General features: G+C 36.0%; 1 protein-coding gene across 5 annotated transcripts in view; it reads left to right on the forward strand.

Annotated features, from left to right (window-relative positions):
* The first annotated feature begins 207 nt into the window (after positions 1 to 207).
* The window catches only part of LOC106883061 (mucin-like protein), a 63,161-nt gene continuing 38,471 nt past the window's right edge, over positions 208 to 24,897 (forward strand). For 4 of the 5 annotated variants that reach the window (XR_016244649.1, XR_016244650.1, XR_016244651.1 and 1 more), the window contains exons 1-6: positions 208 to 388; positions 9,596 to 9,735; positions 18,558 to 18,603; positions 19,815 to 19,964; positions 21,363 to 21,472; positions 23,655 to 23,960. Coding sequence is in view for 2 of the 5 variants with exons in the window: in XM_089364524.1 (XP_089220650.1) it covers positions 9,733 to 9,735; positions 18,558 to 18,603; positions 19,815 to 19,964; positions 21,363 to 21,472; positions 23,655 to 23,960 (615 nt within the window). In the remaining 3 variants the exon portion in view is untranslated. The remainder of the gene's footprint in view (positions 389 to 9,595; positions 9,736 to 18,557; positions 18,604 to 19,814; positions 19,965 to 21,362; positions 21,473 to 23,654; positions 23,961 to 24,897) is intronic. The other variant, XM_089364525.1, reaches the window with a different exon arrangement.

Consider the following 24,897-nt stretch of genomic DNA (forward strand, 5'->3'; position numbering starts at 1 on the left):
TCTGTACGAGCGTCGTTATCATTGTTCTTGTTGTTGTTGCTGTTGTTATTGTTATTGTTGTTGTTGTTAGTATTATTATTACTATTACTAATATTATCATTATCATCATTAATGTGTGTGTGTGTGTGTGTGTGTGTGTGTGTGTATTTACGTATTTATGAACATGCGTATTGCTGTCGTAATTATTTCATATTTTTTATGCAAAAAAGCTAAAGAAATTTACCTGTGATTGGTGGATTGTAGCCTTTGATGTAATCAGAGTGGGCGTCGCTTATCAGCCAGGTATAACTACAAGCCTTGATCTTAAACTTTTATTAGTTGTACTTACAAGCCTTACGGATTGTACTGAAGAGACTTGGTCGCAGGTTCGATCAAGTATCAGAAGGTGGTGAGTAAATACTGTCTCTATAAATACTTACATACATACATATATATATATATATATATATATATATATATATATATATATATATATATATATATATATATATATATATAACACGTACAGTTACAATTAACATCAACTTAATGAATATATATTCTATATTAACATTTTCGTTTATTTTCATTTAGATGATACTGTGTTTTTGTCATTTAAAAGATAAACATAATTCATTTTTTCAAATATCGTCAGTTAGAATTATTTTATTTTCGCTAAAAAGAATATTGAAATTATTGAATTTTCTGTTAATATGTATTAACAACAAAATACAAGTATATTTTTATCATCTCCATACCTGCATTCATCTCCCTCACTCGGTCTCTCTCTCTTTGTTTCTCTCTCTCTCTCACGCACACACTCACAAACAGACACACACACACACACACGCACACACGCACACACAGACACACATACACGCACACACACAAACACACACAAGAACTACAAGTTACCTGCAATTATTCTTCTGTTTAATATTAGTAATTAATTTGTATGTGTGCCGTCGGGTGTACACGCACATGTGAATATGTAGTTGTATGTGGTGACATGGTTATTGCTTCTCACCAGGAAAACTCCAATCGCACAGACCCACCAATGAATACGATTCATGTGTAATTATCTTGTCCTCGAAGAAACTATTTTGAAGTTAATTTATAATCTCTTCCTTCGCGATTTTATACAAATTTGCTCCTAATATCTATCAGATTGAACGACTGTATAGAAGCTCCAACGTTGCTATGTCCGTGTCATCGGTGTCTGAGCTATATTTGTCAAGTGCGGCTTATACCTTTACTCTTTTACTTGTTTCAGTCACTTGACTGCGGCCATGCTGGAGCACCACCTTCTAGTCGAGCAAATCGACCCCAGGACTTATTCTTTGGAAACCTGGTACTTATTCTATCAGTCTGTTTTGCCTAACCGCTAAGTTACGGGGACGTAAACACACCACCATCGGTTGTTAAGCGATATTGGGGGACAAACATATACACACACATACATACATACATATATATATATATATATATATATATATATATATATATATATACGACAGGCTTCTTTCAGTTTCCGTCTACCAAATCCACTCACAAGGCTTTCGTCGGCCGGAGGCTATAGCAGAAGACACTTGCCCAAGGTGCCACGCAGTGGGACAGAACAAGGAACCATGTGGTTCGTAAGCAAGCTACTTACCACACAGCCACTCTTAACAATTTCATGTTTCTTTTTTTCTTTCTGATTCCTGTTTTTGCTGTAGAAATATTGTGTTTTGAATCAGCTTTCCTTCTCAATTAAACCATTTTTTCCATCGTCCACCATAGAGTCTAACGTCTTGTGAGCTGAACTTAATTTTAATCAATCGCACAATTATAATTTCTTTCGTGGATTAACTTTCAAAATTCTGAGCAAATGAAAGTTTGCGAACTCTGTTTAATGTGTCTTCCATAGGTATTCAACGGACTCAATATACTTCATGTGTGATGCAGCAGTTTAGTAAATAACCGAAAACTTTTTCATATGTCACACTTCTGTGATTTGGATTGATGTTACTCTTCAGTGCTTTCCTTTTTTATATTTGCACGTATGCATATATATATATATATATATATATATATATATATATATATATATATATATATATATATATATATATATATATACATACATATATATACATATATATATATACATATATACATACATACATGTATGTACATACATGTACGCACACACAAATATGTAGATACATATATACAAGTATATGTGTGTGTTTTTGTGTTCAAATTATAGTTCTGGCTCACTCTTAATAAGTGTAGGGTAAAACGCGGGAATAAAACTGCAGTTTAGACCAGTGTGCGTTGTATAAGAGACTGAATACCTGTTTTTTGTTGCGATATTGCACGTTTCCTTGTCATACGATATTACAGTATACGGAAGTATATGAACGTTAACAATTCATTTACTCCTTTTGTTAGTTCTATCCCAAAGACAACCAATATAATTGTTAAACGGCTTGAACACATAAAAACTCTTTAGTACTGGCCCACGATTGAATAAAATAAATATGTGACAGCGCAGTAAAACAGGCAGTTTTGCATTGGAGTCCTCTTTACATCTCTGGTTTTCCCTAGTGAATTATAAACGGAACGGTCGTTACATGAATGATCTGTCTCGACTTGCAATATAATTTGCTGCACACTCTCAATTGCAATATAATTTGCTGCACACACATACACTCGCATCTGGACATAGAAACTCTCTGGCAAATGAATCGTAGCTATCGTCAGTTAGTGTATATATTGCTGATGAAGTTGTGATTCATTAACACAAGGTCGACAATTATTCCTCTAGACATGTAATCTACTTGTTCCTTCTCCTTTTAAAAAGATACATATTATTACATTGCTTCCGGTTTTATTACTATGATAGCGTTGTAATTTAAGGGAGATTTGCTCATCATTTCTAGTAGGCCAAATGGCCTCACAGTAGTTCTTAGTGTATTACAGAAAATCTTGAAAGTGAATCATTACTTACTACCAATGCTAAGATAAAGTTTTACGATTATGGTGAAATGTGAGCCTTGTACATAATACTTCTGTCTTTCTGTAGATCAGGGAAATTTTTATTATCGTTAAAGTAAATCTACAAATATATTTCATTAGAGAAAACTACAATGAAACATTGCTAGTTATCGCTATCGTAGTACTTTCCCTACACAAGTGAAAAGACGCCGCCTGTTTTTGAGTTGACAAGAAGCTGCAACGTTTCTAAAGTAGATGCACAGAATCAAATAATTAATATATGCATACACACACACAACACACACACACACACACACACACACACACACACACACACACACACACGCACACACACTCATACGTGTGTATATATATATATATATATATATATATATATAAATGGTGAGAGAGAGAAGGAGAAGGAGAAGCAGAGTAGACAGAGGAAGAGTGAAAGGAGAGAGGAAGAGAGTGAGAGAGAGAGAGAGAGAGAGAGAGAGAGAGAGAGAGAGAGAGAGAGAGAGAGAGAGGAGGGTGGGAAATAGGTATTTTCGATACAGAATTACGCAAATTCTTATCTGCAAGAACGAAATGAAATAACGTATGGTATTTTTAAGTTAGTCTACATTTGAATCGTCCACTTGAGTGTCCAAGGTAGTCACAGACAAATTACACACAGTTCAAGTGGTTTATACCAAATGAACTAATATTTCACAAGTGCGGCTCGCACAAAACTCTTTCATAATTAACGACAGTAAGTTAACGAGAAAGTCTATGCATTCATTCAACCTGTCTATAAATTAACATTGCTTATAAAATGTCTTTGTTTTTTAATCATTTGCCTTTAAATCCCTCTACAACCAACTATGATATATCTTTGGATAAACATGCATAGATGTATATGCATAAATATATACATACATACAAACATGCATAATGTATACATATATACGTAATACATATTATGTACTTGCGTGTATACATACATACATACATACACACGTAGCATTGTTCTATGAGTCAAGGAAGAAAAGTTAATCACTGTTGTATACGTCAGCCGTGCAATAGATATGTTTTGTTAAACGTAGTGAACTTAAGCAGAAATTAGAGATTCTTGTATTCATGTTACCGCACCTATTTACGTGGGTGTCTATGCAGGGCTGTGTGACTATACTTCTACACAAAGTGCTTGGATCGATGAGATTTTCCACAAGAGAATGAATTAAACTAATATACATCCACCATATCCAATCCACAGTGAAGTATGTTAAACATATGAGTCTCTTGGAATGAGCATATATACAATATATGGAACATGCACATACACATACACATTGTTACTTTAATAACGCAGGCAAAGTTATTCTACAGATGCATGTACGGCATTACATAAGTGCCAGTACATCCTCTCAGCAGCGATAGTGACTTCAATGTGTAACGATCCCTGTCTGATATGAGTCACGTGCTTAGTTGATCCCATCTAACTACATCTGGCTTAAATTTCTCTTTCATGTTTCCCTTTCATAATCAACCACATTAAGTTCACGAGGAACTCTGTGCATTCATTCAATCAGTCTATAAATTAGCATTGCAAATAAAAAGTCATTATTTTTTTAGCGATTTTTCTTTAAATCCCACAAGTTCCTGTTCCAGGTCTCCCTTGAAATCTAGAAAAGTATCTGTGTGACATCTATCAAGAGAGTAGATATCTCGAACGGGCAGCTGAGTTACTTAGACATTGACAACCAAACTAGAGACGGGGTGCCTCAGCAGCAGCAACAACAGTAACGACAAGGCCTAAAATTTGTAGGAAGGGGACTAGTTGAGTACATCGAAGCCAGTGGTTCACTGGTACTTAATTTATCGACCCCGAAAGGAAGAAAAGCAAAGTCGACCTCAGCCAAATTTGAACTCGGAACGTAGCGGCAGACGAAATACCGCTGAGCATTTCTCCTGGCGTGCTAACGTTTCTGCCAGCTCACTGCCTCAGCAATAACAATTTTCATACTTTGGCACAAAGCCGGCGGTTTTTGAGGGGAGGGGAAACTCGATTACACCGATCCCATTTTTGGACTGGAACTTATTTCATCGAAAGAATGAAAGGTATAGTTGATCTCGGAGGAATTTGAACTCATATTGTAAAGACGGACAAAAAGCTACTAAACATTTATTCCGGCACGCCGACCATTCTGCCACCTCGTCGCCTTAACGATAATGATAATAATAATGACCCTTTCTACTATAGGCACAAGGCCCGAAAATTGTGCAAAGTCGACTTCGGCACAATTTGAACTCAGAAAGTAAAGACGGACGAAATGCCGCTAAGCATTTTGCCCCGCGTGATTAATAGTAATAAGAGTAATTATAATAATTATGGCAAAAATAGATTATGAATACGATTACACCCCCCATATATATATGCATATATATTTATATATATATATATATATATATATATATATATATATATATATATATATATATATATATATATACATTATTATAAAATATGGTAATTAATCATATATTAATTAATATCGATTAATTATCAGGAGGCCAGCACATCTAAAGAATCAAAGAGATTCAGAGATAATATCTGCAATCTCAGGGGATTAATATATATATATATATATATATATATATATGTATATATATGTACATATATAAATACATATACATATATATATATATATATATATATATATATATATATATATATATATATATATATATATATATGAAAACATACATATATGCGTGTTGTGTGTATGTGTGTGTGCGCGCGCATGCGTGCATACATAGAGACACATATGTATTCATATCTACACAGAAATGTATTCCAATATGTTAAATTCATTACTTACACGCACCAGCATACACGCACACACATACATACGCACATACACACGCACACAGAGGCACGTACACGCAAGCGCACGTACTGTCACCAGCGTACACATTCACATATCCACGCACACAGATTTACAGAAGGAAACAGAAGTCTTATTTGCAACTAACTCATGGCAAATATTTTTTCCCCATCGTCAAGTATGTGTCCCACTTGTGAGTGAGTGAGTGAGTGAGTGAGTGAGAGAGTGAGCGAGTGAGCGAGTGAGCGAGTGAGTGAGTGAGTGAGTGAGTGAGTGATATGACAGCTGATACATAAGCTACATAATCACGTTTGAGCTTTGAACCTGGTTCGATCAAACTTAGGATTTCATGATGATTATTTAACAATCAAAGATAACACTGACAAAACAATAATATGGAAGATAAACATTATAGCGGGGTGCACAATGAGTAATATTTGCTACGCTTTTGATTTTCAGAAACAATATATTTTACAAATGTTCATTGCCTTACAAAAACTAAACCAAATGATCGTCTCTAAATGCATTAAAATGACTTTAACATGTTCAGAACATTATTTCAGAAAATTATCTCCGTTCTCATTGAGCTTATGGAAGACAAATGTTTGCGGGGCAAAATGAGTAAGAGGAACTAATGTAAATTTCTTTCGTTCATTCTTCAGAATAACTTTTGAAAAAGACTCATGTACATCGATATTAATTTTCAGATATCAAAAGGATGAGAAATGAAACAAATATTTTAACTATCAGGGGCAATTAAAAGATCATGGAAAAATTCCTCATTATATGAAATGAACAAAACTCGACTAAATCTAACAACTCAATGTAAAATATTTTCTAGAGCTTCTTTACGAGCTGCTGGAGAGACTTTCTTATTGAAAACATTTTACGCACCATACAGTTAAAGTAGAATTTATGGAAATTAAACATTACTCATTGTATCCCACTTTAGACATCATTTGATCATTGAAAATTATAAAATTAATCATTAGCGTGGGAAAATATTGACTTTGACTCCAATACAGAAAAGAATTTTGATTGTTAAACAGCAAACGTTATCCGGATATTCCACTAGCAACCTCAATAACAATCATGTCAAATTTGAGTAATAAGTTCTTGAGAAATAGTACCGGTCATCTGATTACGTTTCAAACTCTCTTCCACTTCACCTTTCACTCTTTAAGATGATGCAATTCTACGAAATGGTGCAATACTTGCAACGTAATGGATTCAAACAGCTAGAAAGGAAATAACAAAAAAATTTTAAATTACTCATTTTACCCAACTTATCCATTTGGCCTCGCCCCTATAGAAATCTATGCACGACCTAATCGTAAATTTTCTTCATTTTTCTCCTAGCTTTCTCATACATAATTTGTCCGTCGTTGTCGACGGTGAGCAAGGATATACATGGGAGAAGAAGGCAGACCACAGTGTGTCCGGCTGTTGCCTATCGAGCCGATGCGTGCTCTGAAGGCTTTGCCACAGGTCGAGCACGAGTGGAACGGAAGGCGAGGAGTTGGTTCTGGACATGCGCTGTTCGAGTTTTCTTTTTTTGCCCTGGCAATCCTTCTCTAGTCGTAGGAGATGGCACCGCTATTGGTGCAGCTTCACCAGACAGAGCGATCTTCTCGTTGCGTTTCCCAGGTAATGGAGTTTATTGTAAAGAACTTCAGTGAGGCTTTGTGTGTATCCTTGAAGCGCTTTTTATCCACTTGAATGCGCTTGCCTTCCGTCAGTTCGCTGTAAAACACTCTCTTAGGGGTCGTATGGCAGGCTTTCAACCAACATGCCCCGGCCATCTAATTTGAGTTCTCTTCAGCAATGTGTAAATACTTGGCAGATCAGCCCGAGAGAGGACCTCTATAAATGGGGCCTTGTCTTGCAAAGTGATTTTTTAATAGCTTTCTCTCATATATACATGCACAGAGATATACAGGTAAACAGACAGATTGATAGACAAACAGATAGACAGACAGATAGATAGATAGATAGATAGATAGATAGATAGATAGATAGATAGATAGATAGATAGATAGATTGATTGATTGATTGATTGATTGATTGATTGTTTGATTGATTGATTGATAGTTAGATAGAAACAGAGAGTGAGATACAGACAGAGAGAAGGTAGATAAATAGATAAATAGAGAGTGTGAGAGAGAGAGACAGAAGAGAGACAGAAGGTAATAGATATATAAACAGAAAGTGAGAGAGAGATTAGGTGATTACGTACTGCTTAATCCACAATTCTTCGCTTCGACTACTTATCTACGAGTGATTATATAAAGAAGTTGCATACTGATAATTAGAGTCTGGTAGGTGTATTTGTAATATGGAGGACGTGGAGGCATCACCATGACATATTTTGAGAAGAAAATGAATTTTATTCGAACCACAATGGCCAAACAAAGAGGATACAGCACAAAAAGGAATTCGAAGTCAGGGTATCGGATGTTATTACACAAAAATGCAGTTAAAAATTATGACAATATAAATCGAATGAAGGGATAGACAAAATCACAATAAAATGGAGTGGAGGAACTGTTCTGAGCCCGCAAGACATGTTCCACCACTGAGCCTTTTGTTTAAATTTTCATTCATAGGACTCAAGTAGGGCCATTCATTCCAAACATGCAAACCACTTTTACCATACCTGTCCGATGACAGGCACTTCTTGTCTAGCTTTATCCTCCTTCATAGAAGGAAGACAAAAAAGTTAATCAAGCCTTGGTCAGAAATGAAAGTACCTGTCACCAATCCTTTAATCCGTGACACTGTGAGAAGAAAATATCTGAAGACCATCCCCAGAAACGTTTAAATCTAACCGGTTGCCTAAACATCTTCCCACGTTTTCATTCCTTGTTCAAAATGCTGCCTTTGTATATGCGCCAGTCATTTAAAATACAACGGATCGGAAATGCCCACGGAGTTGGAAGGTGTTGTATGAGTGGACCTGTTTTCCTGAATGACAATTTATTATTTTTTATTATTGTCATTAATAGAATGAAACGAAGCCTTTAATTGCAAACTGCTTTAATGCATATATATTTTTAAAAATTGCCATTTACCTGAAATTTAAGAGGTACATCAGAGGTGAAATATTACTAACATAGAAAGGACTTGCAGCGGTAGTTAGCTTGCATACTATTTTCACAATAAATAAAGTAGTACATTAATAAAGCGGAAGTACAATACCGTGGAAGTGCATTAATAATGAGGATTCGGATGCACACCATTACCACATTGATTAAGAAGTACTTAAATAGTGACAGGTAATTAGTATATACATCATTACTTTACATATTAAGAAGTACAATTATTGACAGACGAGAATTTATGATGCGGCGAGCTGGCAGCAACGTTAGCATGATTCAAATTCTGCCGAGGTCGACTTATCCTTTTTCCGGGGTCGATCAAATACTAGGGCCCTGATTTCGGGAGATGGGCTATGAAGGTTATATTGACGCCAGTGCTCAACTGGTACTTATTTTATCGCCCCATCCCCGAGAGAAATTTGAACTGAGAACGTAAAGACGGACGACATGCCGCTACCTATTATTTTACCCCATGTACTAAAAGATTCTCCTATCACACCGCTTTAATCAAATTCATATATTACTCAAACAATACAATGCACAGAACTGAACACATTAACATAACACGTTTTCCGTTAAATCATTTCTCGCTTCAGTTTTCTTTTCATTGATATTGCTTCAGCTGATAGTCATTTGTTTACATATTTCCTTAACATTTTCTTGTTTCAGATAAAAGAGCAAATCAGCTCTAACGTCGAGAATACAACAGTTTTATAAACACTATTTATAACAGCTTCAATTAAATCTACAAAATACATCATATATATAACTTATTTCTCAAACAAATTGACAAAGAAATTGCCGTAATGGTAAGACTCATTCAATTCATCTTTTTCACTTTTTCTTCTCTTTTCTCCTAAGGATACATTGGATGATTGCTATTTTTTTAACGTTTTAAGCATATTTATTATTATTATTATTATTGTTGTTGTTGTTGTTGTTATTGAGTGAGATAGTAGTGCAAGCCATCAAAGTGACATCGGGGTAAGATATACGAAGCCAGTGTACCCATCATGACTACCCGCCTGATAAGGGTACACCAGGCACATGCATCACAACAAAGTGCGTGACATGGTGATCTCATATCAACATAAACAGCGCCTCATCTTGCAGGTGGAGCCCAGTTAGAATTTTATTCAGGCCGAGTAGCCCATCTTGCTCAAAAAGTCCCTGAATGAGAGTTGTTTGAGAATGTTGAGCGAAACACCCATGTTTCCAAAGGCGAATTATTCAAACCCCAAAGAGTTGCTCTCAACACATGGCTATGATGCTCCACCACTATTTCTGCTCGTAATCAAAGATGTACATATCGTCAGTCACCAAGGGACATGCTCAGCATGTTAAGGTCAAGTAACTGACGAACAAATCTGTGGTATTGAGCGGAATATTTGCTATAGCCCATCTTTCATACCAAGGCAAAATCAATGTACATGATAACACTTCCAATCAGTTAAGATCAGAAGCCATGAGAGCCACTACCTGGTACTGCATCAGGGCATTTATTATTATTATTATTATTATTATTATTATTATTATTATTATTATTATTATTATTCAGTAGTTTTATTTTTATAACGTGCTTTCACTTCACTACCGAGCGCAGCTCTGTGCGCCTTGGGTATGTGCTGTGGTTTGCTGTGGTGCTCTTATGTTTACTGTATTGAAAGTGTTTTGCGTAGAATGTGTGCAGTACCCAGTAGTGCAATTTTCTGTATGTTATATATATTTGTAAGTCCTGGTGTTTTTGTTATGTATTTGTCTGAATATTTTTTTATTATACCTAAGGCACCTACTATGATAGGAATTGTTTCTGTTTTTAGATTCCACATTCGAGTTATCTCTATTTCCAGGTCTTTGTATTTTGAAAGTTTTTCCATTTCTTTTAGAGAAACGTTGTCATCTGCTGGTATTGAAACATCAATTAGAAGGCAGTTTTTCCTTCATGATCTTTGACAACTATATCTGGTCTATTTGCCTTAATTTCTCTATCTGTGTGTATTGGCATATCCCAGAGTATGGTTGCTTTTTCGTTTTCTGTGACCTTTTCTGGCGTGTGTTTATACCATCTTTTTTCTGTTGCTATTCCATAATGTTGGCATAGCTTCCAGTGTATATAGGTCCCAGCTCTGTCGTGTCTGTGAATATATTCCTTCTTAGCCAGGACTGGGCAGCCAGAGATAATATGATTTATTGTTTCTTGTCGATCTCCACATATTCTACAGTTACTTGTTATATTTCTTTTCATTATGTGTTTTTGGTAATTTCTGGTGGGGAGGCTTTGGTCTTGTGCAGCAATTAAAGATCCTTCAGTCTCTGCTTTGAGTCCTGAGCTTCTCAGCCAAAGCTGGGATTTTTCTCTGTCTATTTCTTTCGCATTTAGTTTAGCCCAGTATTTACCATGTAGGGGCTTTTCTTGCCATCGTTTTATCATGGTCCGTTGCTGTTCTAGTTTTAGTTTGGATTTCATTTGTTTTATAGCTTTTGTTGTTTCTTCTTCTTCTTCTTCGTATTTGTTAGGTAGATTGATTTCTTGTTTGTATTTGTCAGCTTCCTTAAATACTGAAAACAGTTTTTTGTTTTGCTCGTGTTTTGTGGCTATTTGTATTAGTTTCCCTTGCTTCTGGAGTAGGTATTTTTGCAGTCCTATGGTGGTTATTTTATAATAGTTTTCTAGCTGTATAAGACCCCTGCCACCTTCTGTGCGTTGTATATATAGCCTTTCTATGTCAGATTTTGGGTGGTGCATCCTATATCCTGTCATTATTTTTCTTGTTTTCCTGTCTATTTTACATAGTTCGTTTAGTGTCCAGTTAAGGATGTTGTAGCTGTAGCTTATAACTGGGACAGCTAAAGTGTTGATACCCATTATCTTGTTTTTAGCATTGAGCTCTGTTTTTAGTAGTGATCTAACTCGTCTATAGTACTCTTTCTTTATTTTTTCTTTCATTTGTGTATGTTGTATCCTATCTAGTTCATTGACTCCTAAATACTTATATGGTTGGCTTTCGTCTAGTTCTCTTATTTCATTGGCTTTATCTAGTGTTATATTGCTACTTTTAACTAATTTTCCTCTTTTCAGGGTTGCTTTGGCACATTTTTCTAATCCGAATTTCATTTCTATTTCCTTGGTAAAGCCGTGTACTGTCTGTAGTTTATTATTATTATTATTATTATTATTATTATTATTATTATTATTATTATTATTATTATTATTATTATTATTATTATTATCATTATTATTCAAGCGGCCTACTGGCAGAATCCTTAGTACGCTGGGCAAAATGCTTAGCGGTATTTCGCCTGCCGCTACATTGTGAGTTTAAATTCAGCCGAGGTCAACTGTGCATTTCAGCCTTTCAGGGTCGATAAATTAAGTACCAGTTGAGTACTAGGTTGGATTTCATCGACTGTCTCCGTCCCCACAAAATCCAAACCTTTCTACTTGTGCCTACAGCAGAAAGGATTATTATTATTATTATTATTATTATTATTATTATTATTATTATTATTATTATTATTATTATTATTATTATTATTATTATTATTATTATTATTATTATTATTATCATTATTATTATCATTATTATTCAAGATGCCTACTGGCAGAATCCTTAGTACGCTGGGCAAAATGCTTAGCGGTATTTCGCCTGCCGCTACATTGTGAGTTTAAATTCAGCCGAGGTCAACTGTGCATTTCAGCCTTTCAGGGTCGATAAATTAAGTACCAGTTGAGTACTAGGTTGGATTTCATCGACTGTCTCCGTCCCCACAAAATCCAAACCTTTCTACTTGTGCCTACAGCAGAAAGGATTATTATTATTATTCAGTAGTTTTATTTTTATAACGTGCTTTCACTTCACTACCGAGCGCAGCTCTGTGCGCCTTGGGTATGTGCTGTGGTTTGCTGTGGTGCTCTTATGTTTACTGTATTGAAAGTGTTTTGCGTAGAATGTGTGCAGTACCCAGTAGTGCAATTTTCTGTATGTTATATATATTTGTAAGTCCTGGTGTTTTTGTTATGTATTTGTCTGAATATTTTTTTATTATACCTAAGGCACCTACTATGATAGGAATTGTTTCTGTTTTTAGATTCCACATTCGAGTTATCTCTATTTCCAGGTCTTTGTATTTTGAAAGTTTTTCCATTTCTTTTAGAGAAACGTTGTCATCTGCTGGTATTGAAACATCAATTAGAAGGCATTTTTTTCCTTCATGATCTTTGACAACTATATCTGGTCTATTTGCCTTAATTTCTCTATCTGTGTGTATTGGCATATCCCAGAGTATGGTTGCTTTCTCGTTTTCTGTGACCTTTTCTGGCGTGTGTTTATACCATCTTTTTTCTGTTGCTATTCCATAATGTTGGCATAGCTTCCAGTGTATATAGGTCCCAGGTCTGTCGTGTCTGTGAATATATTCCTTCTTAGCCAGGACTGGGCAGCCAGAGATAATATGATTTATTGTTTCTTGTCGATCTCCACATATTCTACAGTTACTTGTTATATTTCTTTTCATTATGTGTTTTTGGTAATTTCTGGTGGGGAGGCTTTGGTCTTGTGCAGCAATTAAAAATCCTTCAGTCTCTGCTTTGAGTCCTGAGCTTCTCAGCCATCGCTGGGATTTTTCTCTGTCTATTTCTTTCGCATTTAGTTTAGCCCAGTATTTACCATGTAGGGGCTTTTCTTGCCATCGTTTTATCATGGTCCGTTGCTGTTCTAGTTTTAGTTTGGATTTCATTTGTTTTATAGCTTTTGTTGTTTCTTCTTCTTCTTCTTCGTATTTGTTAGGTAGATTGATTTCTTGTTTGTATTTGTCAGCTTCCTTAAATACTGAAAACAGTTTTTTGTTTTGCTCGTGTTTTGTGGCTATTTGTATTAGTTTCCCTTGCTTCTGGAGTAGGTATTTTTGCAGTCCTATGGTGGTTATTTTATAATAGTTTTCTAGCTGTATAAGACCCCTGCCACCTTCTGTGCGTTGTATATATAGCCTTTCTATGTCAGATTTTGGGTGGTGCATCCTATATCCTGTCATTATTTTTCTTGTTTTCCTGTCTATTTTACATAGTTCGTTTAGTGTCCAGTTAAGGATGTTGTAGCTGTAGCTTATAACTGGGACAGCTAAAGTGTTGATACCCATTATCTTGTTTTTAGCATTGAGCTCTGTTTTTAGTAGTGATCTAACTCGTCTATAGTACTCTTTCTTTATTTTTTCTTTCATTTGTGTATGTTGTATCCTATCTAGTTCATTGACTCCTAAATACTTATATGGTTGGCTTTCGTCTAGTTCTCTTATTTCATTGGCTTTATCTAGTGTTATATTGCTACTTTTAACTAATTTTCCTCTTTTCAGGGTTGCTTTGGCACATTTTTCTAATCCGAATTTCATTTCTATTTCCTTGGTAAAGCCGTGTACTGTCTGTAGTAGTGTTTCTAGCTCTTTGTCGTTTTTTGCATATAATTTTAGGTCATCCATATATAGAAGGTGGCTGACTGTTTTTCCATAGCACTTGTAACCGCATCCAGTTCTATTTAGCAATTCTGTTAGAGGTGTGAGTGCCAGGCAGAACAGGAGTGGAGAGAGCGTGTCTCCCTGGAATATTCCTCTTCTAATGGGGATGGCTTTCGTTTTCACAAGTCCCTCTTTTGTTTGGAGCTGTAGCACTGTCTGCCATTTGTTCATTGAGTGCTCTATGTATTTTATGATAATTGGTGCCACCTTGTTTATGGCTAGTGTTTCCAGAATCCACGTGTGGGGAACACTGTCGAAAGCCTTTTGGTAGTCCACCCAGGCCATACTGAGGCCTTTCTTCTTTCTGCGGCTGTCTTCAGTTATGGCTTTATTGATCAATAATTGATCTTTACAGCCGTATGAGCCCTTGAAGCATCCCTTCTGCTCTTCTGGAAACAGGTTGTTATTTTCCAGGTGTTTACTCACTCTCTGCGATATTATTGCAGTAAAGGCTTTGTAGATCGTAGGGAGACAGGTTATAGGTCTATAGTTTTGTGGTTTCTCCGTTTCCGTGGATTTGGGGATTAAGATGGTTTTCCCTTTTGTGAGCCATTCAGGCATTGTTTCTGGATCTGCTATTATGTTAAAGTTTTCTGCCAGCTTTTTATGCATTGCTGGCAGGTGTTTTAACCAGAAATTGGGGATCTTGTCGTGTCCAGGTGCTTTCCAGTTGCTTAGTCTTTGCAGTGTCTGGGTGACCTCTTCAGTTGTTATAGGGGCCCAGAGTTGCTCAGGTGCTAAGTTCGTTGTTTTAATGGTCCTTTTTTGGGGTTGTTGCTTCACCGACCATATTTGTTTCCAGAATTTCTCTAGTTCTTCTGCTGTTGGTGCTGAAGTAATGTCTATTTTATTTTTACCCAGTTCTTGGTAGAGTTTTTTGGGGTTGGATTTGAACTGTTTGTTTTGTTCAAAGAAACGTTGGCGTTTCTCATACCGGCGGATCCTCTGTGCTTTGGCAAGGATGTCTTGCTTTAGTTTTTCTTTTGCCTCAGGTAAGTCTTTTTCTGTAATGCTGTATTTGTACAGTATTTTTGTTTTCTTCTTGTTACTTAGTAGTGTTGATTGTTTACTAATTTCGTTGAGAATCGATAAATCTTTTCTCTTTTTTTTAATTTTGTTCTGGATGTTATTTATCCACAAGGTCTGTTTGGGTGGTAGAACTCCTGTTCGGATGGGTTTGAGTGAGTATCCTGCTTCTTTTGTGGCTGCAGTGGCTGCCGCATATATCATGTCATTTAGCTCAGTGATATTGCCTGTTGTTTCTGTGGTTGTTAGTTCCGTGACGGCCAGGTTTATGCTATTTATTATTGATGTTGTTTTATTGTCTATTTTGATTTTTGGGAGATATAATCTGTGGTCCATTCTAAGATCTGTGGTTTTCAGTTCTTCGGTTATTTTCATTTTCATAGTATCGTAATTATTAGGTTTCCCTTCGTTATTTCCAGGCTTTATATTTGTTTTGCCTTCCTTTTCATTCATATGTTTGTCTGTGGTGTTCTGGATTGGTGCTTTTTGTACACTATTATACATCTCTACGGTCTGGGTTTGTTGTTTTTTGTTTACTTCGTTTTTGCCGGGCATGTTACGTTTGTCCTCGTGTTTTGCTATCTCAGTGTTTATATTATTATTTGGCATTGCTGTGTGACTACTATCTAGATTTTCCTGATGTATTTTTTCTTTCAATTGCTCTATTTCTATTTCTGATATTTTTTTTGCTTTTAGAATATATCTTCTTATGTTAGCTAGTTTGTTAGGGTTCATTGTTTTATCGAGGTCTATATTTACATTATTTTTCTTCCATGTTTTATATGTATATGTTGTTGCGTTTTCGTTTTTTGGGTAGAGTACTGCTGTGAAATAGGCGTGTAGGATCGAAATGTGTTCTTCACGTGTCCATTTATGCCGTTTTGGTTTTGTTTGCGGGACATGAGGAACAACGTCCGGCCCTTTATTTTGACGGTCGTCGTTTTCGTAGGGTACCGGTTCGTTTATTTCTGTTGTCAGATTGTTTTGCACGTTCATATCTTCGTATTTTTTTCTTAACAAGCTTACAGTACGCACTTCTCGGTTGATATTCTTGGGTGAAATATTATTATTATTATTATTATTATTATTATTATTATGATTATTATTATTATTATCATTATTATTATCATTATTATTCAAGCGGCCTACTGGCAGAATCCTTAGTACGCTGGGCAAAATGCTTAGCGGTATTTCGCCTGCCGCTACATTGTGAGTTTAAATTCAGCCGAGGTCAACTGTGCATTTCAGCCTTTCAGGGTCGATAAATTAAGTACCAGTTGAGTACTAGGTTGGATTTCATCGACTGTCTCCGTCCCCACAAAATCCAAACCTTTCTACTTGTGCCTACAGCAGAAAGGATTATTATTATTATTATTATTATTATTATTATTATTATTATTATTATTATTATTATTATTATCATTATTATTATTATTATTATTATTATTATTATTATTATTATTATTATTATTATTATTATTATTATATTGATATTACATGCTACTCTGGTTAGTAGAAATGTTGTCTTGATGTGTATCATTATTATTATTATTATTATTATTATTATTATTATTATTATTATTATTATTATTATTATTATATTGATATTACATGCTACTTTGGTTAGTAGAAATGTTGTCTTGATGTGTAGTGGCAGAAAGTCTCTTGAAATCATTAGAAATTTTCTTAAGATTCTTCGTAGAATGCAAGATTGAGGATTGTAAGTTTCTGCAAGTCAGCAGTTTGAATCTCACTTCCAATATCATTCAGCCTCTTAGATATCAACTCGTATTTTATACCAAATACATCAATTACCGTCTTAATCTTACAAAATGTCTTCCTCCCTCCGGTTAGGTCCTGACTTTTCGCAATGCTTCTCTTTCTCGTTCTTTCGAATTCACTCTATTATTATATATAGGCCAGTTCTATTGTAAACTAATAATCAGAGTCTTTATGGCAATAATGCCTTTCATAATCGCTCTTTTTGGTCAGAACTGTCTATGGCTAAACAACGACATCAGCAACAACAAACTTCATTGAGTTAATATGTTTTCTTGCCAAGGCGGTGAGCTGGCAGAAACGTTAGCACGCCGGGCGAAATGCTTAGCAGTATTTCGTCTGTCCTTACGTTCTGATTTCAAATTCCGCCGAGGTCAACTTTGCCTTTCGTCCTCTCAGAGTCGATGAATTAAGTACCAGTTGCGTACTGGGGTCGATCAAATCACCTGACCCCCCTTCCCCAAAATTTCGGACCTTGAGCCTAGAGTAGAAAAGAATAATGGATTCTTGCCCTCAGTGCACCAATTACATTTGTTGGGTTTCTTTTTACAGTATTTTCTGAAGTAGGATAGCACTGGCTTAACTATTGGATACAATTAGTTAGGTCTTATTTATCCTGTCAGGGCTGATCTAAGCTTAAATCCCTAAACATATAGTAGTTATAAATTCACAGACATGATTATCCCTTCCTGATGACAATGATATTCCTTCAAATTGAGACTATATAAATGCTGCTGAAGTCATCCAAACATGACAGTGTTTTTCAAAATAGAAAACCTGACTACACAGGTGTGTAGAAATCTTCAAAATCTCTTCTTATATTTTGATGTTCTTATATTCCGATATTCCATTTTAATCCGACATCATTTTAAATGCACAGCAAGTTTCAACTTGTCTGCTTGCGCCCCTTTTGTTTTGTTTCTGTTTCAATCTTTTATCGTCAATTGTATCTCCGTGTGTCTGTATGTGTCTGTGTGAGCGTATGTCTATGCAACTATGTGTGCCTGTGACATTGTTTCTATATGTGTGTGTGTGTGTGCGTGTCTGTCCGTGTGTGTCCGTGTGTGTATGTGTCTGTGTGTCTATGTGGTATGCATACGTTCCAGGCTAAGTATTTATGTTCATAAGTATCTACATACATTTGTGTGTGTGTGCTTGCGTGTATGTGTGCGTGCAGGTGTGTATGTTTGTATGTATACTTACGCGTATAAGCATGTGTATCTGTATACGTGGGTGTGTTTAACGTATAATTAAGTGTCTATATAAATTTGTAATTAATATCTCCTCTAAATAATATAATGTATTTCTTTCTTTTCAGTATTCCAAAGCTCTCTACATTACAAGTCTTTTGCTATTTATTTTTTGTAAGTAATTTATCAAATTTAACTCATTCAACAAAATTCTAATAATGATAAGTTTCAAATTTTGGAAGGGTAGCAAAGTTGATTACTTGGCAGAATTTGAACTCGGAATGTAAAGACGAAAGAAATGCCGCTGAGCATTTTGTCCGGCGCGGTAACGATTTTGCAATAATAATAAAAATACTTTCTACCTGAAATTTGGTGGGGGTGGGAGGAGACTAGTCGATTGTATCAAACCTAGGGTTTCACTGACACCTATTTCATCGTGCTCGAAATGATAAAAGGCAAAGTCGACGGAATTTGATCTCAGAACATAATGGACGAAATGCAGCTCAGCATTTTGCCCGGCGTGCTAATGATTCTGCAAGCTTCCCAAATTAATAATTATTATCATTTCAAATTTTAGCCAGTGGGACAGCTTGAAGAGGTGGGGATGAGTCGATTACATCGACGCCAGTGTTCAACTGGTACTTATTTGATCGATCTTGAGAGGATGGAAGACAAAGTCGACCTAGGCAACAGACGAAATACTGCTAATCATTTCGTCCAACGTGCTAATGACTCTGCCAATTCGCCGCATTAATAACGATAATAATAATCCTTCCTATCATAGGGACAAGGCCTTAAATTTGGTTCGTCTGGTATTTATATTATCGACCTCCAAAGAATGAAATGTAATGTCGAGCGTAGTAACGGGCGAAATAACGCTAAGCAATTTGTCAGCGCCCTGATGATTCTGCCAGCTCACTGACGTAATAAGAATAACAGTTTCTAATAAGACACAACGCCAGAGATCTGGTGACGGGAACAAGATGACGAAACCGACTTTAGTACTTGAATAGTAGTTTCTTTTAGTGACCCTAGAAGGATGAAAGCCGAAAGTGGCCTCAGTCTGACTTGAACACAGACATTTAAGGGTAGTACTAAATTATTTGGTCCGAATATCTAAGGCTTTTGCTTTTACATCTCACTTGAGTTACTTCATAATAATCCTCATTTATTTTTACATGTTTTTAACAACACTTTCTGGCAGCGAAATGTCAGTCATTAAAACAACTGGTAAGAGTTGGAGAGCTTCATCAAGCTCTCTGAGATCCAATCGCTCACCAATGTTCTATCTGTCAATCGCCCACCAATCTATCTTTCAAGGATAGTTAAGTAAAGTGCTATGCAGGTCCGTTTCTGTAGCTATTAATTCTTTGTTCCTTTGGCAGATACAAGTGCACAAGATATTATCTACTCCGGAGACACGACGCCTGTCGCCGATACAACCTACACAGACGTCACTATAACAACTTTACTGAGCACTGCAGCATATACAACTATACCAACCACAGTCATACCGCCGTGTACGCCCGCTCAACGTAAGTAATATTAGAGACATAAATAGACATTCTTACTTTCATTCAGCACAATATTACGTCACCGACAACAATAGCAATTTAGAATAATGTATGCATGTATGCATGTATGTATGTACGTGCGTGTATATATATATATATATATATATATATATATATATATATATATATATATATATATATATATATAAACATTCATACAAATCGCCACACACACACATACGCAAATACATACGCAAATATATATATATATATATATATATATATATATATATATATATATATATATATATATACATATATGCATATATATATACATATATACATACATATATATATATATATATATATATATATATATATATATATATATATATATATATATATATATATATATATATATACATATATCAATGCTTACCTCTTCCTGTCGAGAGTCCCAGATGAACCTACCTCGCAGCAGGAGGTGCAAATGAGGGTTGCTAAATCAAACTCCATTCTTCACCAAGTGCCACAAATTTTAAGAGGCTCCCTGTAATAACAGTGTAGCAACACGGCGGTGCATCAGCATGGCCGCAGCTCTAAGCTGAAACTATAATTAAAAAAAAAATAATAATTAAAAAATTATATATATATATATATATATATATATATATATATATATATATTTATATATATATATACATACATACGTATATATGAATGAGTGTGTGTGCGTGTGTGTGCGCGAGTGTATGTGTGCGTATGTGTGTGTGTGTAGGTGTGTGTGTATGTGTGTGTGAGTGTGTGTGTGTGTGTGTGTGTGTGTGTATACGACGGGTTTATTTCAGTTTCCGCCTACGAAATGTACTCACTAGGCTTCGGTCGCCCCGAATGTATATAGGAAGACACTCGCCCAAGGAGCTACGCAGCGGAATTGAACGTGGAACCATGTCACAAAGGCGCTATCTTCTTGGTCAAGTATTTTCTACAACAGCTCGTGGCTGTGACTGGATTCAGTAGACGAAAATTGAAGCAAGCCCGCTCTGTGTTTGTGTGTGCGTGATTGTGTGTGTGTGAGAGAGGGGGAGAGAGAGAGTATGTGTGTGCGTCTTTGTGTCAGTGTTTGGCTACCACTGCTAGTCAACCGGTGCCTGTGTGTTTCCTCCCCCGAAAAGTATCGGTTTGGCAAAGTGACCGATAGAATAAGTACCAGGCTTAAAGAAAAGGAAAAATCTAAGTACTTGTTTCGATTCATATGACTGTTAGTCATTCCAAACAGTGCACCAGTATGACCGCAGTCTAATGACTGAAATAGTCAAAAGATAGAAAAATATGAAAGATATATGTTTTTATGATATTAAGAAAGACATTTACTGTGATAATCAATGATTATCTTGATTTTTTTTCCATTTGGCGCAGCTCTGTTTGAAGCTGGTGGTAAGGAATTACTGCGAGCAGATGATACTTATGAATATATTTGTTTCCCAGTCGATGTTCCTATTAACAACGAAAAGGTGGATTGCGTTTATGTAAGTAGCATCACATTTCTAAGTCTCGTATAATTTATAAGAAATATTTAAAAAAATGAAATTTAACAAAAATACTGCGGTATTTGTCCCGGTCTTTTATCTTCTCTGTTCAAATCATGCCACAGACAACTTTGCTTAATGGTGATGGACGCGCCACAGTTTCTAAATATAAACGCGCACACATATATCTTTATATCCTCATCTTTGGTCGGTGCGTAGCTATAGTAAAAGACACTATCCAAAGTGCTACTCAGGGGGATTGAAACCGGAACCATGTGGTTGGATAGCAAACTTCTTATCACACAGCGCCGTGTACACAGACATATAGTGTTGAACCAGGATATATCTAATAGTTTCTAAAATCCTTTAACTTATGACAAAGTCATATTATCAATCATATAACCCACTTATGAAGGGGGTTGCACTATCTGGGTTTCGGTAGTTTGCATGTAATTTCCTCGAAGATTTATAATCTGATATCTTTGGAGGTTTAAGAGGTTCTTTTCTTTCATATGATTCTGGAGTCGTAATTCTGCTCAAATTACAGTCTGTTATTTTAAAATAGCTTTACGGTAATGTGTTTATATGCTTTGAATTTAGTCAGTGAGAGAGCAAATGACATGAGGAACTAGTATTTGATGATTTAGAAATCTTGAAGTTGATGTGCTAAGTTGATAATACATTCTCCACATCAAACGATATTAGTAATGAAAACATGTCTTGCCAAAATGGCGTGTAGCAAAGATCGTTAACGAATCAGGAAAATGTTCAGTAGCACTTCTTTCGGCCGTTTATACTCGATCAGAAATTCCATCGATGTCAATTTTTCTTTCATCGTTCCAGAGTCGATGAAATTACGTCAGGTAAGTGAGGTTAATGTAATCGACTGCCCGCATCCCCTTGAAATTACGGGCCTTGCTCCAAAACTTAAAGCCTTTATCAATATTATTATTATTGAGTGAAAGAGCAGTGCATGCCATCAAAATGACACTGGTGTAAAATATACAAAGCCCAATATACCCATCATGACTACCCGTCTGATAAGGGTACACCAGGCTATTATTATTATTATTATTATTATTATTATTATTATTATTATTATTATTATTATTATCATCATCATCATCATCAACATCAGTAGTAGTAGTAGTAGTAGTAGTAGTAGTAGTGGTACCAGTTGTGCACCAGGGTCCATGCAACCGACTTACTCCCTCCTACAAGATTCCATATCTTTATGGGATTATTATACTGCAAACAACTTATGTTGGTTGCCCTCTACATATATTTGTATGTCTGTAATTTAGTATGCATGCACGTTGTATGTGTGCTTGTACACACACACACACACACACACAAATATATATATATATATATATATACATGCATAGGTGTCGCTGTGTGGTAAGAAGGCGGTGAGCTGGCAGAGTGGTTAGCACGTCGGGCGAAATTCTTAGCGGTATTTCGTCTGCCGTTACGTTCTGGGTTCAAATTCCGCCGAGGTCGACTTTGCCTTTCATCCTTTCGGGGTCGATAAATTAACTACCAGTTACGCACTGTAGTCGATATAATCGACTTAATCCCTTTGTCTGTCCTTGTTTGTCCCCTCTATATTTAGCCCCTTGTGGGCAATAAAGAAATACGAAGCATGCTTCCCAACCACATGGTTCCGGGTTCAGTATCACTTCGTGACATCGTGGGGTAATGTCTTCTACTATAGCCTCGGGCCGACCAAAGCATTGTGAGTGGATTTGGTAGAAATGAAAGAAGGCCGTCGTATATGTATGTATAGTTATGAGTGTGTCTTTGTGTCTGTGTTTGTCCTCCCACTATCGCTTGACAAACAATGTTGGTGTGTTTGTTTCCTGTAACTTAGCGACTTGGCAAAAGACACCCATGGAATACGTACTAGGCTTACAACGAATAAGTCGTGGGATCGATTTCTTCGATTACAACCCTTTAAGGCGGTGCTCCTGCATGGCTGCAGTCAAATGACTCAAACGTGTAAAGGAGTAAAAGAGAATATATACATGTTTGTGTATGTGTGAGTGTACAAACATGTATGTATATATGTATGTATGTATGCATATGTATGTTGCTCAATGTCGAACGAATGAGAAAGAAGTATTCGGGATAAGTATATTTAAAATGATATACGCATCATTTTATATATTTTATATTTCAGATTTATGTAAATGGAATGGTAAGCACCAATCCTACATATGACTATTTGGCCAAAATTCTACAACCTTCAGATTCATACACGTTTGCACCTTTCTGGTCAGACATTGATATTCGTAAACTTGGAAATGTAACCTACAGACATGTAGAAAAATATCCCGAATCACGAGAAGCCAATGATACGAGCCTCTTACAGGATATCAATAACTTTATTAAGAAAAAAGAAAACCGTGGAAATGTTGACACAGTATACGCATTGGTTGTTACTTGGACAAACGTTATACCTCATCTTGCAACAACATCGGAAAAGGTTAGTAAGTGAAACTCAAAGATAGATGGCAAATTTATTGAGTATAATTTATGATGTCTTGTCATGTAATAATGCTTTTATCAGAAAAGCATTGTATATATACAAATATGGTTGAATACTTATAAATGATACTTGCAAATAATTGTATTTACTTTTCTCTCAATAAATCGGCATGCCGAATCGTGCACGTTACATTGTGCAGCCCTATCAGATTACTACATTATCTTAGCATGAACTCGATGTAGCTCATATATAGCTCCTGTATTCATTAAACGATATTTAATCTTGCTGAATAGAATACTTCTTAGCTGATAATGTCAACAAGTGAACAGTATATTATACACACACATTGCCTCCAACACACACATTTATTTTTATGATCACGTGTGCAAGTGTGTGTATGTTTTTGTGCGTGCGTGTGTCTGTGTATGTGTGTGTCAGAGAGAGAGAGAGAGAGAGAGAGAGAGAGAGAGAGAGAGAGAGAGAGAGAGAGAGAGAGAGAGAGAAAATGCATTATGATTAACATGACAGATATCGACGGGTAGTAATTCTCTATGTCGAACTGTAAGAATAGCTTACTACGGTGTGGCTCAAACATAAGTATCACCTGTAAAGTACGCTCCCGCAGAATCTCAATCATGGAAACAACTATATCAATAGTTTTAATCTTCTGCAGCGGATATCCGATTTGGAGGCAGAAGGTAAGCCTAAGAGGAGGGGTTGGAGAGAAAACAAGGTTTCTGGATCTTAAGAAGATAGAGGATGATTTTGAAGTTGAGTGGCTCAACCATATACGTGTGTGTGTGTGTGTGTGTGTGTGTGTGTGTGTGTGCGCGCGCTTGTCTCGCCACGGTCGGCTGTCTGTCCTTTTCTTACTTGAGAATGAACCACAGGCTCCTTCTGCTGATGTGAAGAGCAGTAAATGACCACTTTTGCT

Source organism: Octopus bimaculoides, chromosome 16, assembly GCF_046866305.1.
Source record: "Octopus bimaculoides isolate indiv1 chromosome 16, ASM4686630v1, whole genome shotgun sequence".
Classification (NCBI taxonomy): domain Eukaryota; kingdom Metazoa; phylum Mollusca; class Cephalopoda; order Octopoda; family Octopodidae; genus Octopus; species Octopus bimaculoides.